Source organism: Exophiala bonariae, assembly GCF_035927105.1.
Source record: "Exophiala bonariae strain CCFEE 5792 chromosome Unknown scaffold_2, whole genome shotgun sequence".
NCBI classification, from domain to species: Eukaryota; Fungi; Ascomycota; class Eurotiomycetes; order Chaetothyriales; family Herpotrichiellaceae; genus Exophiala; species Exophiala bonariae.
Genome location: NW_027042477.1, coordinates 493,984 through 512,571, shown reverse-complemented (window position 1 = coordinate 512,571; position 18,588 = coordinate 493,984). Strand labels below are relative to the sequence as shown.

At 50.3% G+C, this 18,588-nt stretch overlaps 6 protein-coding genes across 6 annotated transcripts; 2 read left to right on the top strand and 4 right to left on the bottom strand.

The window, feature by feature from the left end:
- Positions 1–762: 762 nt before the first annotated feature.
- LTR84_004700 (uncharacterized protein) lies at positions 763–1,881 on the top strand (the record flags this gene model as incomplete). The annotated part of the gene is made up of 1 exon (XM_064848275.1): positions 763–1,881. One exon carries the CDS (start codon positions 763–765, stop codon positions 1,879–1,881), a length of 1,119 nt encoding a protein of 372 aa, XP_064710899.1.
- A 796-nt stretch (positions 1,882–2,677) lies between these two features.
- On the bottom strand, positions 2,678–6,337 carry LTR84_004699 (uncharacterized protein; the record flags this gene model as incomplete). The annotated part of the gene is made up of 1 exon (XM_064848274.1): positions 2,678–6,337. One exon carries the CDS (start codon positions 6,335–6,337, stop codon positions 2,678–2,680), a length of 3,660 nt encoding a protein of 1,219 aa, XP_064710898.1.
- Positions 6,338–7,422: 1,085 nt separating this feature from the next.
- On the top strand, positions 7,423–8,484 carry LTR84_004698 (uncharacterized protein; the record flags this gene model as incomplete). Its single annotated transcript, XM_064848273.1, has 1 exon — positions 7,423–8,484. The coding sequence occupies one exon, from the start codon at positions 7,423–7,425 to the stop codon at positions 8,482–8,484; it is 1,062 nt and encodes a 353-aa protein (XP_064710897.1).
- A 507-nt stretch (positions 8,485–8,991) lies between these two features.
- Positions 8,992–10,416, bottom strand: LTR84_004697 (uncharacterized protein; the record flags this gene model as incomplete). Its single annotated transcript, XM_064848272.1, has 6 exons — positions 8,992–9,354; positions 9,448–9,525; positions 9,583–9,640; positions 9,700–10,020; positions 10,083–10,166; positions 10,229–10,416. 6 exons carry the CDS (start codon positions 10,414–10,416, stop codon positions 8,992–8,994), a joined length of 1,092 nt encoding a protein of 363 aa, XP_064710896.1.
- Positions 10,417–12,044: 1,628 nt separating this feature from the next.
- LTR84_004696 (uncharacterized protein) lies at positions 12,045–12,470 on the bottom strand (the record flags this gene model as incomplete). Its single annotated transcript, XM_064848271.1, has 3 exons — positions 12,045–12,253; positions 12,312–12,371; positions 12,428–12,470. 3 exons carry the CDS (start codon positions 12,468–12,470, stop codon positions 12,045–12,047), a joined length of 312 nt encoding a protein of 103 aa, XP_064710895.1.
- Positions 12,471–15,317: 2,847 nt separating this feature from the next.
- On the bottom strand, positions 15,318–16,478 carry LTR84_004695 (uncharacterized protein; the record flags this gene model as incomplete). The annotated part of the gene is made up of 1 exon (XM_064848270.1): positions 15,318–16,478. The coding sequence occupies one exon, from the start codon at positions 16,476–16,478 to the stop codon at positions 15,318–15,320; it is 1,161 nt and encodes a 386-aa protein (XP_064710894.1).
- Between the last annotated feature and the right edge of the window lie 2,110 nt (positions 16,479–18,588).

Here is an 18,588-nt window from a genome sequence, read left to right as displayed (position 1 = left end):
GTCACGCGGAGAATAGAATCATCGAATAAGATTGTGGATTGACAGGAAGTGGTTCAGACGAGGCTTTGATGTTGCGACCCGATTGGGAACCCATCCTTCACCACGGCAACCACCATGACGTAGAAAGTCTTGGCGACCTCAAACTTATCCCATGTCACGTGGGCATCTTTGCTCAGTCACCACTAAATACTTACCTAAGCAGGTATGTCTCTTCCTCATTTCCACGTCTTGTCCTCGACATCTTCCCACCGCTAGACTTCTGCTTCCTGTCGCAGTAAATCGAAAGATCTTGCATTTTGTTCAATGGCTGTGACTGAGAAGTTTCTTCGGAACAGATGTGCAATTTCTGGCCATCCATTGAGCTCGATAACCCAACACTAAGATGAACATGCTATTCACCACCCATCCGGTGGCTTTGACCACTGAGAGGTAAGTCCCGCTTTGTTGTCACCAGGAGAAAATGTCTATGTGATCCTAAGCCTATCCATCTCTTGCGTTTGGGATACTTCCTTTCCCCATATAAAGGCGAACCATTTCAGGGGCAATGCTGCATCCGGCAGCATGAACAAAGCCCCATTGTCACCAACTACCAACAACTCAGAATGCGCTCTTATATCACAGCATATTTCGAGTCTCAAGGTATGTGCAAACTCTCCTTAGCATTCAATAATTTCCACTCCTCTATCCGACATACATCCATAATCCATACCGCCCGAACAACCAACAGAATAACGCCCACAAACACAAGACCACAGGAAAACCATGTGTCTGACCAAAATCACATACTATGCATGTGGCTGCTTCGAGTCGAAGCGGGAGATATGGTGTCCACTCCCACGACCAGCATGCCCAGAGAAGCTGAAGTACCCAGAAACGCGAACCCTGGCATTCCGATGCCCACAGCACGACACCTTGGGCTTCAACCGGAAGAGGGGATCACCAACCGAAGCAGAGCGGTGGTCGCCGATCCGACCAAACAGCATGAGCTTCCAGCAACAGCCCCTAGAGAACAGCTCGCTGTATCTGGCAACCCCGGATCTTCACTCCCAATGGTCGGCACTGCCGAACATCCCGCCGCCGTCGTCGTCGCGCAACAGCCGGAGCGGAAATGGCAGCGGCAGCGGCAACGGGCAACGACGGCAGAGCAAACCGCTGACCTCAGCGCGCATCGAAGACGCGCTCAATGACTTCAAGGACATGAACATGCCGGTGCGCAACCGCGAGTCCATGGTCGGGCTGTACAGCCTGCGGGAGCACGAAGCGGAGCAAATGGCGGCCGACGCACCGCCGGTTCCGTCGCTCCCGCCGGGCTTCGGCAACACACTGCAGCGGACGAACAACGCGACGAAATCGCATCACCGCCGCCAGCAAAACCAACACCAACCCACCCACATTGACACGAGCATGTGGCACAGCAGCACGAAGCGCACGCACCCGCAGCGGCAGAACAGCGGGGGCGTGACGAAGCCGTTCTCGCCCAAGTCGCGCATCTCGCCACGCACGGCGGCGCTGGCGCAGCAGCAGGCCAAGATCCGCGCGTACCGGGAAGCGCTGACCAACGCGCGCCGCTGGGCTGCGTCCGTGCATGGCCCGTGGACCGCCGATGCTTTCTTCAACCAGCCGTGGATTCTGGCCCTCAACGGTGCCGATCGTGAGATGCTGTGGTCCGAGCTGCGGAATCGCCTGGCCAGGGGCGAGATGCAGCGGGATCGCTTGCGTTGGGGGCGAGGCGGTCACGGTGCCGATACCGGCAGTGCACACCAGGGATATACCTCGAATCAGAATCAGATGTTCGAGGACCAAGGCCGTGAGCGTCGGTTTGGGAGGTCGAAGAGGTCGAATCGGAAGGTCGATTCTTCATCGGGTTGTCGGGTCATGTAAAGGAAGATTGCTGGAATTTTTATTGACATGATATGACATGACATGACATTCCGATGTTCGTTGTCAACGTTGTGCTTTGCTAACCGTTTTTGAGTCGGGTTATCATGCAGTCTAAGTCTGGTATCTAGTCAGCATTGGGTTGTAATTCCTAATTTATATCTTGCCTCTCTTTTTGGCAATTGTATCTGTCTTTCAGCAATCTAGCTGCCCACTCCCCGAACACAATCGGATAATTAGTCGACTCACAGTGACGAAAGATAAAATCCACACCCATACTTGGACATATCCAGACCGAGAAGAAGTCGAGAGATCACGAAAAATTGATCTAACTCCAAGGAGAAAACCTTTCTGGATTTCAATTGTCTGATCTGTGATGGAATCTACTACCTATTTAAACAAGCCTTAACTAGATAGCTAGCAATGGGAAGAAAAGCGAAATCATCTTTCCAACCGAACATCACGTCTTCTTCTTTACTAGAGAAAGATCCAAGGCCAGTCAAAATTCTGGCCATCCCGTCTCATACCCTATTTCAAGTAATCACCAGCGATAGTACCTGGTGGCATAAAATAACCAGTGGAAAGGAGACGCCGATGCGCCATTTCCATCCAATCCATTTGCCATATGGGGTATCTTTCAATAAATCACAACGCTAAAGAAGGGAAAAAGAAATAAAGGAAACCTAGGAAAACGAAGATTTCGAAGGCGAGCAAGTTGAGCGAGTACCCATTCTCTAGCCATTGGACGGCCATCTGCTTCTTCTTCGTCGACCTTCATGGTTGAACTAAGACCCCAAATTTATGAGCCTGATTGTGAGGTATCTTTCTTCATGTCCGACTGCTGAGGAGTCTCAGGAATATCCCAGATTGAGGTCTCTGGAGCAATTGCATGCGCCTTGGGTATTGATGCCGTGGCGAATGGAATTGGCGATTGAGAAGTGAAAACTGGCAGGTTCTCCTTTGTACGAGTGGGAGTCCTCGTCCCGGTGGATGAGACCTGTGGAATGTTTTGAATTGATCTAGGCTGCTGACCTAAAATATTGGAAGGTGGAACTGAGGGCAAGATCTTTGGATTCTCGTGGATGGGTGGATGCTCCACATATGCTGGTGGGGGCATTTGGTCAGTCTGCATTGTCTTCGCGATGTCAGGAAATTCGACTTTCACCGCAGTTGGAGGTGGCGATTCAAGTTGGCCAGTTGACAGAGTGTTAGCAGTGTGGACGTGGTGATTTTGCAACGAAGCTGGAGGTTGTCCCTTCAAATGTTCTGGATTCATGCTTGGAAGTGCTGCTGGGAGAGATTCTGGAGCATCAACCTTGGCCGCGACTGGCTCTGGTGCAGGCGTGGTTTGGGTGGGAGGCACGCTTGGAATTGTAGTACCGCCTACCACTTTGAGAACTTCAATAGGTGGGTTCTCCGTGGCCTTTGGCTGGATGGCCACGAAAGAATCAAGCGGTGTTGATGGATTGGATTTCGCTGATTTCAGAAGCTTTGGTACAGCAGGCTTTTTTGCCCGTGGCTTCTTCTGTTTTTCTTCGAGGGCCTGTTGTTGCTTTGCTGCATGCTCCTCTGGTGTTGGCACTTTCAGTTTTATGCTGATCTTCTTCATGCTGTTGGCAAGGTTCTCCATATCATCCGGTTTTGGTTCTGCACTGGTAATATCACGTGAGGACGCGGACGGAATTCTTCCATTAGAGGTCAGATCTTTTTTGATACCATTCGTGCTGGTCAAAACTCCCGGCTTTCCTGTGGTTGTTCCAGTTGTAGAAGTCGATATTGGGGCTCTAGGCTTTCGAGGACTTGTTTTCGGCTTGGCGGGCGCTTTGGTAACGGGAGGCGCTCTGGTCTTCTTCACAGCAACTGTTTTGGCAGATTTTTCTGGAACAATGGATGTGGCTCTCGAAATATTGCCGGTCTGGTTACTTGGCAGTGTCGCGGAGGTCGAAATGGTATCGTCAGAAAGCTTCATGCCTTGGAAACTAGACAATATGCTTGAAGCATCACTGGATCTTCGACGTGGTCTTCCATTGACTCCGACAGGTGGAGGCATGGAAGGATCGGGTAACTCGCTCACAGCTGCAATAGTGGTTCTCCTATTCTCTGTACGGGACGATGCTCTCGCACCACCAAACTCCGACGCCTGAATTCTAGTTCTTCGATCTCGAAGCTGCATTCCCTCACTTGGTTGAACTGTAACACCAATATTCGATCGTCGTTCACGACGAGCCTTTGTGGCCTCAGCATTAAGCTCCTCATGAGTGCAACTCACTGTTTGACGTTCACTAGGAATGATGACACGAGATAGCTCATATGAAGCCACTGCCCAGTCAACATCGGGTGGTGGAGGGACATACTGTGACTCTAGAGACAATCGAGCTTGTAGAGCAGATAGAGAGTGCCTATCACGAGCATTCTCGGTCATCTTCGCTGTGGAGGCGTGAGTAGGCGACGAATAATTTCCTGTTTTGTCTTGCAGAGATTTCGGACCAGCCGGTTGACGCCCAGCGACAACGCTTTCTAGGTCTTCCAGATTGTCGAGCGCCCACCATTCTGAGTTGAAGGTATGTTTAGCACTATTGGCCATGGCTTCATTTTCCGGGATCCAATTGTTGATGGTCTGAAACTTTGGAGTACCAAACATTTCCGATGAAGATTGCAAAGTGGGAGCAACATCCGTGGCCAGACCGCAAATATGACTCAACACACCAGAGGTCAGGGCGCGATCGCTGTAGCCTCCCTCAAGAACGCTAATAAGCCGGCCGTCAACTCCCAAGTCTTCTTCCTGTGATAACTTGACCAGATCTGCGGTGATTCTTGCATAGAATTCAGTCGGTACGTTGACGCTATGCCTCTGCATTCCGGCACTTTCCCATTCACTGGCATCAAACCCTGCCGAAATGAAAATGGCTGCTCTGGGTTCTTGACTGCCTGCAGCGCGCAACTTGGCAGTATGAGTTCGAAGGAAAATTCTAGCCTTCTCAAGCAGTGTGGAATATTTTGTCTCGTAGAGCTTCCAGAATTCTTGATGTGTGCTCCAGGACTCCAAATGGACGTTCCAAATAGACTGACCATGGGCGTTGTCAATGCATAAACTTGCATTGCGGACCTTCTCTTCGTCGCCCCACTCACATGGGTAAGAGTTGATATCGTGCAGACTGTAATATCCGATTGGAGTCTTTCGGTGAGCAGCAGCGTTCTTCGGAAGATTTTGCGCCTTGCGATTTTGATCCCAGGCAATATTCTGAGAACCGTCGCCATGATGGAGATCAAAATCAATGATGGCGGCATGAGTCAAACCATGATTCATGGCAGCGTATGAGATACCAACATGAACATTGTTTAACCAACAAAATCCAGAAGGGAAATTGGAGGAGCAATGATGACCAGGAGGACGAATACAAACAAAGGCACGTTTGGTGGGGTTTGCCGAGAATATTGTGTCGACAGCATCACAGACACCTCCCAGACAGCCTTGTAGCGCGTTCAGCGACTCTTCACAGAGATACAGGTCGCCTTCGTGCAGCTTAGGGAGTGCGGCACCACTTTCATCCTTGCCATATCCGATTGGTCGGACCAACTCCTTCCCATTCAAGGCCAATTTGGCTTCTGCAGAGTCGCACATGATCTGCAATTCTTCCATCCATTTCGTGCCATGGACGAAGGTGACCGAGGGGTGATTGAGAGGAATGGTGCGAGAGGTCTTTCGAATTTGGAATGGTACGTCCTTGACATCTGCGACATCATGCTTGGGTCGAGGCATGTAGGGGCCATTCTGGTGTCGGCCACCAAGTCGTACATATGCAGTGGCAGCACCTAACAGCGTGGCGTGAATGCGCTCGGGTCGTTCAACAATACTGGCCAGGGCGTTCTTTGTGGATCTGGGTCTTGAAAAGCGATGTCCATAGCATGCATCATGAACAATGACAATAACAGGAGATTGTAGATTGGCATGCGCCTCCAGCTCTTTCCCGAAATAGTCTTTGGCAACTGAGTTGGCCGTGACTGGTGGTTTCTCTGGGATGTTCATGGCGGCAGATTTCCCATTTGAAGCGGGGCTTGAGGGGTTGAGATTGGACGAAGATCGGCGATAGAGGGGATGAAGTGAGGAAGGAGTGGTTCCTCTTGCCGTACTGAGACTTGATGTTGATCTTTTTGTGGTCAGAGTAGGAGTTGCCTGTCTTTCTCCACGATATGAACTTGCGACTGAGGGGGATCTTGAGGGTGGTTTTGGTGAGACCGGTTTGTACTGAGACGAAGAGCGCAGAGGTGAAGAGTTGTACTGCATTCGAGGGGATTCAGTCGGGCGCCTTGGAGTTGGTTTGGAGGGGGTGGTGGTGTTGAAGTTTGCGGTGGTCGCCGTGGTGGGTGGTCCCGTTGACATTGTGACGGGGCTTTGGTTGATGACAGAGAGGCCGCCATGATCAAATTCGATGGACGGAGCCGGTATATCTGGATCCATGATGTTGTTACACAGTGTTTGTCAGGTTGTTCTGCTTCTTGGAAAATCCCATAAATAAGATGATGATGATGATAAAGAATGAGACGCGATATCAAACAACGTCATTGTGCTTCAAACTTGAAGGCCACTAAAACTTTGTGTCCCTCTCACCCACTTCAAGTTCTGCCAACAAGACGCGTCCAGGTTGACCAAAAACACGTACAGCGACCGCGTCTATACTCCCCCGTAGCGGGTTGGAAGTCCCCCAAGTTGAACTGAGACAACACCCCCACAATGCCTGGACGTCCTTTCCCCACCGCCCCCATGCGGGAACACTTCCAGGCCCTAAAGTACCCTGAAGCCCCTGCCGAACTTAGTTAGCCAGTAACCACACCTGCTCGTAGCTGGCATGCCAAACAATCTCATTCTTCTAACACTGCGTACTTTAGAACACATGAATGAATCATTGCTCATAACACGATTCTTACTCCATCTATCATAGGTAAGCTCGTGATCCGACTCTGTAGCAGCAGGAAACGAACTGCCTCCGAAAGCAAAATGGACAAGACATGAGGTCGATCGTGACGAGGTACTTCTCAAGGGACTCGGAGGTCTAAATGTAAACGTACGGCTCTCGGCACTGATTCCAGATCATTTTTGCACACCATGCAAAATGTTGGCTCGTCCAAGGTTGACACCACGAATACGGTGTCTATCACAGTATCGATCGTTCAAGCTTCCAATCATTGCAACTCAGCTTACTCGAACAAGTCAACCAGTCCTGTCAGGTCAGTGGTCAGAGATCAACTTTGTTCAACCACTGCTCTCCGGCCATTTTCCACCAACAAGAGTCGTAGGCCGGACAGAATACCGACCTCATACAACACAGGTAAGAAGAAACCCCAATCTGTCGCCTTCCACCAAAGGTGTCCTTCCAAGGGAGAAAACATTGAGGACCCCCATACTGGTCTCGAATCACCCACTGGTGATCCCAGTGGGGTTCAGTTTATTTGCCGGTATCTCATCATGACCAATTCTTGAGTTACATGTATACATATCTCAGCAGAAGACCCCTTTTAACATCTCTCTCAACCTCAGAAACAACCATGTCACCACCACCTCGAATATTGATCTTCGGCACCGGTAGCATTGGCGCCGTCTACGCATGGGTATTGGCCCAAGCCGTTGGTGAATCCAATGTATTCGCGGTCTGCCGGTCCAACTATGACATCGCAAAGAAACAAGGCTTCACGATCAACTCGGGCATATTCGGCGATAACCTGAACGTGCGTCCAGTGATAGTGCGATCCGCCGCCGAGGCAGCAGAAATCTCAACCACGACATCCAACAACCGAGACCAAGTCCCCATATTCGACTACGTGATCATCACCGCCAAAGCCATACCAAGTACGCCGTCAATCCCCAGCCAGATAGCACCAGCCATCAGTCCCCAAACCACCATTGTCCTCATCCAAAACGGCATCGGCATCGAACAAATCTACCACGACGCCTTTCCAGAGAACCCCATCCTCTCATGCGTCGTCTACTTACCGGCAACCCAAACCTCCCCGGGCACCATAACACACACCGAAGTCGAACACCTCCACATCGGCACATATCCCTCCAACACTAAACTCAGCACCAGCACCAGCACAACCGACTCACCCCCAACCCCAACCTCTGCAGCCCAAAACGCAGCCTCAACCTTCACATCCCTAATCCGCGCGGGCCACGCAACCGCGACGCTGCACAGGGACATCCAAGGCGAACGCTGGACGAAACTACTGGTGAACGCGTCGTGGAACCCGATGTGCGCGCTGTCGCGCAGCCGGGACGCAGAAATCCTGAACAGCTCGCCGGCCCACGCGCCCGAAGTCCTGCGCGCCGTGATGCTCGAGGTCGCGGCCGTGGCGCGCGCCGCGGGCTATGCGCACGTGTCGCCGGAGCGGGCGGAGATGCAGCTCGGGCGGGCGCGCGCCAGGGCCCTGCCCGGCGTCGAGCCCAGCATGCTTGCCGACGTGAGGGGCGGACGCCGCATGGAGGTCGATGCCATTGTGGGGAATGCATTGCGCGTCGCCGAGGGGTTGGGCGTGCACACGCCGTTGTTGCGCTTGTTGTTCGTCTTGTTGAATGCCCTGGAGAGGAGGGTGGAGGACGCCGAGGTTTAGTGTGAGATGTGATGTGGGGTCGCTTCTGGTCTCTTGCTATGCTTTGCTTTGCTTCTTGCTGGAATGGGCGGACGCTGCAGAGTGTGCGAGACTGGTTGGTTGGTTGGCTGGCTGGCTACCTGGGTGAGGTAAGGACCTGTATATCTGTTTTCTTTAGAAAAATTCGAGATCTAAGTGTACCGGATATAAAGGCCGGATATATGGATTGTTTATACGGGGTTCAAGCCGGTCGGAAGATCTTGGTATACCAAAAAACCGTGGGTGCAGGAATGAAGGGCCCGATTTACAACTATCCATGGACAACAGCAGATACGAAGACATATACATCTACGATAAAAAGAAAATAATCGATCCTTACACTCTCGAGGAGCCAGAAGTCATCAGAACCCAAAGATTGATGTCTTTCTGGCCTCTCGGGAAACTTGGGATATAATTGGAATCAATCCCAATCTCTACAAGCCACTACTAAGTAGACGAACAGCCTCATCTCCAAGAGTCCTCGATCAATCAGATCGTAATCCCCACTCCACTGAGCGCATCCCTCGCCCATTCTGGCGGGCCGTCTTTCTCAAAATACTTACGGAAGAACTCTCGCGCAAACTCGGGGTATCGATCCTGCAGAATCGCCTGTCTCGCGCGCCGCATCAGCGAGAGCATGTGGTGTACGTTGTGGATGGTCAGCAGATGTGCGCCGACCGTCTCTTTGGCAGCCAGATGGTAGATGTATGCGCGGGTCATGCCGAGTCCACCGGCGGCTTTGGGCCGACATGTCGTGCACGTACAGTCGTCTTCAACGGGGCCGAAGTCTTCCGCGTAACGTGAATGTTTGAGGTTGAGCACGCCTTGGGACGTTATAGCGTTGCCGAAGCGCTACGTTCAGGATGGGTGATTAGTGTGAGGGCATAGGGAGTTGCGGTGGGAGTGCATGAAGTTTTCAGCCATCGATAAATATAAATGACTTACAGCTGTTCTCGTGGGCCAGACACAATCGAACATGTCTGCTCCAAGGGCAACGGCCACAACAATGTCTTCGGGATATCCCTGGTGATGTTAGCATCAATTACCAAGAGTACAGGTGATTCGATTCAATAGACATACAATACCCATCACATATCTGGGTTTGTTTTCAGGCAACAGACCGGTGCACGTGTCGACCCTGATCAAGAATAAATTAGCATGAAAACTCGGCACATTCAGCCATGCAATGAGACATACACCTTGCAAAAGTCTGCCTTGGCCTCACCACCTGAAAGTCCTCCAATGGCTATTCCCGGCGTATCTCTTTCCACCATCTCAATGGAGCATTGTCTCCGGAGTTCCAGATCGAGTCCGCCCTGAATGATACAAAACAGATTTTGCTTTTCCGGATACTTGTGGGCTTTGATGCACCGGTCAAGCCATCGGACAGAACGATCGGTTGCCTCCTTGATCCTTGCATGGTCTGGAGATGTTGTTTGAATGACATCGTCCAGTTGCATGATGATGTCGGAGCCTATCGAGTTTTGGAGTGACATGGAATGTTCTGGTGTGAGCAGCCTGACGATCATCATGTCAGTATTCAGTCTTTTGCTATGGTCTCGAGTCGTGTTTGCGCTCACATTGGGCTGCCATCATGGGGACTCAAAAACCGAACCCCCTCTTCCGTGACCTTTGCCAATTTGAGCAAGGAGACCATTTGGAACCTTTCACAGATATATCAGTTCCCCCATTCTTGGTCGGAAATGTTCATAGAAGGTCCACCAACCCACCACTGTCAGTCAGGATATTGTAGTTCCATCCTTGAAATCGATGAGCACCCCCGACTGAATCCAACACGCTTTGGCCCGGCTTCAAGCCCAGGTGATATGTATTGTTCAGGCACAGCCTACAACTCGTATCTTCCAGTTGTTCTGGAGTGAGACCTTTGAGTGAAGCCTGAGTTGCAACAGGCATGAAGATAGGTAGCTCGACGGGGCCATGGGGCAGATGTAAAGTCGAAGCACGAGCCTTGGATGTCTATTCAAGAGAAAGAGGGAGATTTGTCAATCGAACGGTCGAGGGAGTATTGGGGTGGTAGAGCCTCGCGGGGGGATTGGATTTGTGGTTTCGTACCGAACAACGGGCTTGGAGATCAAAAGTCAAGGCCGAGGGTTTCGTGGCGGTGGACATGTTGACGACTGGTTGTGATGCATATGGAGCAGCAGGAAAGAAAAGCCTCGCAGCGGTGTAGACGAGAGGACTTGTATTGGGTACGCAACGGCTCAACCACATATGCGACCGGTTGATTGTGTGAATTTGTTGCTGCGGGCGACCGCAGGTGACGCCGGGATGGACTTGGGATCACCAGCTCTGCATTGATGGATAGACAAGGATTAGAGGGTAGGACACTGGACAATACAGATTGTTTGGTCAGGAAGTTTGGAAGAGCGGAGAAATGTCAAAGAATGAGAGAAGCCGAACAAGTGGTTTTTTAGACTTGTGGTTGGATGTTGGAGGAACTTTTGTGGCGGCCGGAGGATTTCTGGGAAACAAGGTTCGGTTCGCCCTCGGTCGACCACCACCACCACCACCTTCAGTTCATCCAAAAGCCACATCCATTGAAACCCGCAAAAAAACCCAACTTAGGTATCTGGATACCTCTATACTACTAAGTGCCTTCCCTTGGAATATGTATACCCTAGTAGGACTCTAGACCAAATCTTGAGGCATTGCTCTCTAGTTCTTTTGCTTACCGCCTAATGACATGATTTGACATCCGCCGCCACCAGGAAATCATCTCCTGTGATTACCAGGATCTCATGTATCACAACAGATGAGGTTGCACTGCAGCCGAAAAATGGCAGCTGTTGTGAAAAATTGGGATAAAATTCATGCAGAGGTGTAGAATAGGTTGTCATGATGTAGCGATATAGGCTCCTCTCTTAAGGGGACAGACTTCTCAAAGAGGTCGTGTAGGAAAAGAATGCACGTCAGGTACCCCTGCTGAGTCGCTGGACCCTTAGGCATGTACCCTTGGGAACATAGAGGCTACTGTTTACATCAAAAAAATGTGTATGGATTCAGAGACACTCCTCTTCTGACCAAAGAGGCGGTCTGGAAATATTGAGCAGAGGACTGAGACCTCTAGCCAGTGACAGGTACACAGAGAGAAAAGCTCGCCCACACGAAGATAACCACTTAATCTAATTCTTTGTTTTCCCCATCCGACTGCTGGTACTGATCAAGTTTATGATGATGATTATGGTTGGAAGATTGTCGGGTGAGCTGAGTGTAGAAGAGGGAAGATAGAAGGGAAAAAGAAAAGGTAGGAAAATCAAAATGACCAAACCCAAAGAAAAAGTTGAATGGCTTTCTCTGTGTTGGTGCTCCGCCTTTCAAACGCCATCGCTATGCTCCCCGTTGTAGTAGTGACCCAAGTGGTATTTCTTCGTATTAACACATTTTTGGGCAGATACCGCTCAAGACGCCCTTGAAATGTTTCGTCCGCATGTAGCATCAGCTTGTCGACAACATGAGAGTGTGACACAGCTCGAATTATTGTAGCCTGGCCCCAACGGTCTTGACTGTTGTCAAGTCGTGATCTAGCGATATGCGCCGCTGGGGTAGCTGGATGATGAGGAACGGTATGATGTTGACTGGCTCGAGCTGATGGATGGGTTGCGAAGTTTGGTACAGGCGACTTCGGCGGCATCTTCTTTGGCGTTGTTTAGATATTGTCCATCGTACCAGTATCTGGCGGCAAGGTTCTGCCCCTGAATGGTGACTGTTGCAGACCATGCTGTCCGCCCACCTATTTCAGATCTCTTAGATTGGTTCCACTTCCATGTCACAATATGGCACAAACTCACCTCGTCGATCTGATACAATGTTGAACACTGGAGCTGGGATTCTCATTTTGCGACATTCAGCTGGAGCTTTCATTAGTTCTATGTACCAATCTCAACCGATCAATATCATAACATACCAACAAGCTCCTCTTGCCACGTCTTGTGAGTCTTGGTGGCCATTTTCTTGTGGAGAAGTGAATGAATGATCTGGCTTGTACCAAGCTAAGCTCGATTCTGGATGCCACTAGTTCTTTTGTGAGAATTCTCAAGGGTCGAAAGGAGGCTTGCAGGTTGAAATTCCCACGGCGGAAAAAGGAAGGATTCTGTTGGTGAGATATATAACCACCCAGGAGCCAACGCACAACTCAGACTTGTTACTGAAAGATAGGTCAAGCGTCGGGTCGGCAGCAGTCAAAAGTTGACTACAGAAGGTGAGCAAAGGATAGCTGCATACACAGAAAAACACAGCATCCGTTTCAATGACAGATTCTCTGCTGTATCAATCAGCGCCGCCCCATTTAAGGCAGCAAAATCAGAAAGTGGCAGTAGTGGTGAATAGAGGAAGTCCTCTTGTGCAACATGATCTGTGAGAGATCTTGTGACACTTGTACCAATATCGAAGGCCGCCCTAGCATTGTCTATATAAAACCAACAAGGTGACACAGATGCGAGGGATGCAAGCCCTGCAACCCGGCCAGGTGTATGGTCTTTCGAGACGTGGGCAGAAGGGATGGGGTGCGGAATGAGTTGCAAGTAGAAAAAATTGGGTGCAGAGCAAAGGACCAACGCCGAATCAGCCTCACCCTTTGCCCAGAGCTAGGAGCTTGACAACACATCAGAACATCAGAGCCGGTACTGGGCGAGTGGGCAGTGGGCTGGCCCTGGAGCGGACCGAGAGCAAGCGATGTCATGCATAATGGCGTAGCAGAACTAGTAGCAGTAGGAATATCATGGGATTCCGTGGGAGAGAACTACTCCGTAGTCGACGTAAGAGCCGGGTCAAGAACAATTCAAGGTGGGGGCAGCGTTGTGGAAGCCGAAGACAATCGAATAAAGCAGTCGCATAACCAGGTGGCTAAGGTGACAGAATGCGACTTAGTGGAGATGTACACGGCCTGTTGCGGACATTTGATGATCGATGAGGTCTTGGGGTGAAAAACACGTACAAGAGCCGTACAATGAACGCATCGAACTACTCGAGAGTCTAGACGAACTCTTTTTGCCCTTTGCATTCGACGCTGGAGCTCAAAAGAGTGACCACCCAGAACAGAGAAATCCAATTGCAGGGTGAGAAGATTCATTGGTCGCTCTATTTTGCTTTGGGCATCAAGATGACCTGTTCCTGGGGGGTCAGAAAACGCATAAATCGGTCCACGTCTTACCACTGGCAATCTGTACCTTTGCGTGTCGCAGGTGTCCTTGACATCTGTAAAGTGGGAACGATAGTAAAGGTGGTCGCCCGATTTGCGAATGGGACACTATAGATAGAAGAGGCGGTAGAATAAGAAACTAACATGATAAGAGTTGCAAGAAATCAAACCAGTAGCAGATGGAGTTTCCTTGGATGACTGGTTGAACTCGGTAATGGTCTGAGATGCCAGAAGACTTCACTTGCAGCACTGCAGAGACGAAACCAAGTCAGCAGCAAACCCAGACTTGATTGGTTACAGACCCCGTCCTGGTGTGGGCAAGGAAAAACTGAACCCTGTTGCTGGGACTTGCAGATTTTGATGGGTTCCTCGAAAGATGTTGATTGGAGGCACGTCCAGCTGAAGCTTTCAACTTGACAATCGTGAAGATTGTTGGAGAAGCGCAGGGCAAGGAATGACGAATGAGAAACACATTTGCACCGAGACGACGGGTCATGCACTTGTAGGATGGGGAGGGAGAGGTCAGAGGTGCAGTAGTAGTTGAGTTGTTCAGTGGACCTGTCTGTAGAGAGAGCCTGGACAATTCGACTGTGGCACTGAAGAGAAACCGACCTTGAGAGAACGAGAAGGAAGAAAAGAGACCCAGAAAAACACGCCATTCTCGTGTTCGGCAATGGGCGTTGCCAAGACCGCATTACCCGCGCACTAAGTCGTTAGTGAGCTCTGCAAAATGGATTAGAGTCTATTAGTGTGGGCTAGACGTGGCTAGAGTGGATGAGGGTGGGTTAGGGTGGATTACACTTCTTTGGCTCCAAACTAGATTGTGCTGCTGTTATTATGCTCGACCTTCCCTCAAATTCTGATCACCGATTCAGTGAGATTGAAGCAGCCATGCAGGCGCCCACCAAGTGTTGATGGTCTCTGCTGACTATAACCAAGAGTGACACGGGGGAGATTTTGAGATATCTTATCACCACTGAACCACTATCTGTGAGCCTCGATTGCGGGTTGTAGGTATGAACCAGGGATCACTCTACTAACATGCAAAGATCCCACCCAAGTGGCCAGGACTGGTGAGTTTCCAAGTTTCGAGTTTCGAGTCTTGATCGATGATTTTCGCCTCTTGAATGATGGCCAGTGTTCTGGTACTGGCATCAGAGGGATTATGGCAAACACACCGTCCGTGAAAGATCAGCTGTCCCCCAGAAACTTGACACGAGATTGTTTCAAGATCTTTGATATGCCCACTAGCCGTGGATGCAATTGTCAAGGATCAATAGTTTCATATGTAACATGTCTGGGTCATGACTATGGCATATCTCATCAAGCACGGATAAATACATTTCAGAAGGTGAATGACACCAGAAAAGTGAAGTTTTCCCACTTTATCACCGACTCCTCATGGCCTTGTCCAGACCCTCCGAACCCGTCAACACACACACATAATGTACAATGGAGCCAACCGTTTTGAGTCAAATCAACAAATGTCTAATATAGCCGCCCGTCCTTATCCGGGTTTGATCGGTAGTATCTACACCGCTATCATATCCGTGTAACATATCCGAGATGGGTGACACATTCATGAGAGCGTCGAAGTTTCGTTTGGGAACAGGCAAACGAAAATGAAAATGTGATCTGTCCTGTTCTTCAGGGAGATTCATGAGCGGTGAGCATCACGCCAGTGCTGTCTAATGCAGTCGTCGGCAAGTGTCATCAATCCGGTTGCAATGATAACATCTCCAAGGTCACCCGATACCTCTTTTTCAGTAATCCTCATACTGCAAGGCGGTACCCAGGTTCCTTGAGAAATCTCATGTCTGCTTTGATGACGAGAGAGTTTGTCTGGGGTGATATGAGCCAAACAGTTTCCTGAGGCTAGGTTGACCAACTCAAAGGAGAAGATCGATTCTCTTTCATCTTTGTATATGACTTTTCTCCAAGTATATTGTTGGCCCCAGTATTCAAAGTCGTACGCTTTGCCGTCACCACGCCGAGTCCGCTGAAGTTCAACTTGAGCATAATTCGAGAACTCGATCCGGATGGTTTCTGTGGGAATACTGGCTTCCACATCCGCCTGGTTGCAAATATCCAAGTCATCTTCCGACTCGCTGTCATCGACCTCGTACGAAGGTCTTGGTCGAGGTTTGGTGGAAAAGGCTTTCAAGTTCATTTTCGTCAAGGCGTTGACGAGAGAACCCTTTCTTGAAGATAACGATGACTTGGAAGTCGGCTTCAAGTACTTTCTTTTCGAGCTGCAGACTTCTCGACCCGACTGCCGCTGATATCGACGAAGAGAGAATTGTCGTTCAGCCAAGTCATACATTCTTAGATGGAAAAGCGTCAATTTCACCCGATGGCCTCTGGAAATGGTCAACTCGGTGTCCAGGCGAAGGTTCAGGTTGCCATCTGGACTGGTATCGTCATGTTGAATAAGAAGTCGGCGGGTGGAAGGGAAGAGCTCCCCAAACTCGGCCGGAGTGGTTGATATGGAGTCTGGTTCATAACAGATAGAGCGCATCAAAGGGTTGAGACTTTTTCGGTTGTTGGACTCCTTCTCGTCGGGAATGGTCGAGGCATATGTTTCACTCGAGGCTCGTGGGTTGATGTGATGGTCTTCCTCATAAGAGAGAGGCTTTTCCACGACCTCACATGCTTCATATGTAGAATGTCCTTTGATGTCGGGTTTTGTGTCACTATAGGAGTAGGATGTGAGGTTTGTGTATTGTGTGTGGCTTGAACTGTGGCTCCGAGTAGATGTGGAGCTTGAAGATGTGGAGGAACCTTTCGACCAGACTCGGATAGGAGAAGGACGGGGCATATTATGGGCAAGGCAATTGAAGGTATGTAAAATGGTACAGTGTAATAATGTATGGTGGTGAGTTATGATAGAGAATCTTTCGGAGCAGTCATGATAAATGAAAGATTTTACCTTTGGAAAAGCAAATTCCAACGAAGACGAGGGAAGCACGAGGGCTACAGCTCGATACTACAAACGGCATATCAAAAGCAAACGGAAGCCTTGTGGTGATTGGTGTTGGAGTGCCAAAAATGGTCGAAAGGGTCGGGAATGATGGTCACTCCACGAGCGGACGATATCGTGATTCGTGTGCAGCATAATTTGTCTCGACCATTTCTCATAAGGAGTGACAGGTTCCAACTTTTCCGATCAACGATGGCGCAGCAACGAAACGCGAACTGCCAGTGGCCATCAGGTCCTGGAATTGGAAACCCTCCGGCAGCCTGAACTTGAAGAGGAGTGAAGCGGGTGCGGCCGGCACCTCCCTTCCAGGCGATCTAGCGGCTTCGACAGGCATTCTTTTTTGGTTTGCTGATGTGAAATAGTCGCCGAAAGCCACCTTGTTGCTAGTCCGTGGAGAGCTGGAAGCGAAGGCGATTGGCATGGTGACATGCCGGGCTTCCCCCCTTAGTCGCATGGTTTGCGATTTGAACAGGCACGAGCATAATAATGCTACTACGAGGACTCGTACAGATGGCAAATCGCGGAGCAGCAACCTTCTTCGAAATCAGGGCATCTTTTCTTGTGGCGTGTGGGATGGCATGGGCGAATCAAATAGAAGCTGGACGAAGGAGAGGCAGTGGCAAAGCTGCCAGACCATGCAGTGCCAGTGGTTCAAGTTGCAGAATTGGGTAGCTACGGGTAAAGAGGGGGCCACGGGGGCTTGACCACAGTGGTCCAGGTAAAAGCCCGCTTGGTTCGCTTGGGGTTTCGGGCAGCATTTTGGCTCCCAAGCTGTAATCGTCTGACCCAAATAGCCTGTGGCCGAGGTTGTCCGGGGGGGGGCTCTCGTTGAGATATCCGTTGGGTAGGCGTCCAGAGCTTGACTGGCACTTGGAGCCTGTTGAACGTGCTCTTGACCTGAGGAAAGACCTAACGAGACATCAGTGAGCTTCCTGTATCCGTAGTGCTTCGCGCCCCTCTCAACTCTCGCTCATTTCCTCGCTCTCTCAGTCTCGTGGCATGATTTCATTGGCACCTAATTGTCCGGCCCAAAGCCTAACCCTGCCTTCCCCTCCGACCTTATACGCTGCTTCAGCCTGTCAACTTCTCATCACCATGCACTCTGCACTGTTGACTGCCTTAGGGGCTTCAACGTGCAAACGACGAACATGTGTTCATAAAAACTTGTCCTTGGTTTCTGTACCTGCACGATCCTGTAATGATCACAAACTAGAGTTCAGTGTCTCTCCAAAGGACAGGGCAAGCGTGGAGAATCACCATCGGCTGAAACAATTCAATGCTCATCTGTGGGTAGCTTCGGACCACGCTTCTCTCGAAGCAATTCCGCAAGCACCTACGTAGTACTCGTACGCAAGCGACATCAGGCACGATAGTATCAGCAAGTACCTCATCTGTTGTCTTTCCTGGGCACGTGCTTCACCATAGGCTGCTGCGCTTCGGATCAGACCATCACAGGTAATCATCAGTCATGAGGTATTTTCATCAACGAATCTGGTCGACACTCAGGCGACTCCAACGCGTCTCACCAGAGAGCTACGACTAGTCAGCCTGCATGCTTTCGATCTGCAAACCAGTCTTGAGGTGCTTGCTCTAGACATTCGGACCGTTATCACGATCACCTCCACCAAAGGGTGGCTTTTTCCGTCCATCCACTACTTGAATTAGACCCCAAGCTCAGAAGTCCATCGGCACCTGACTCGCGCAGCCCCTTGAGCTATTCACTGGACAGTGTCAGGGGGCGAGTGTTTGAGAGGTTGATCCCAGACCTCCGAGCCAGGTCAGACGCCGCCTCACATTGATCGCAAGACTTAGCAACACGACAGGTCAAGGTGCTGAAACCTGTGTTCTTGTTCAAGAGGTGATGTCTGATTTTGTATTGGTCAGAGCGCATCTGCCGTGGGCCGGCCCTCGGCTCGTCCAGGCTCGTGCCGTGTCTTGAACGTTTTCC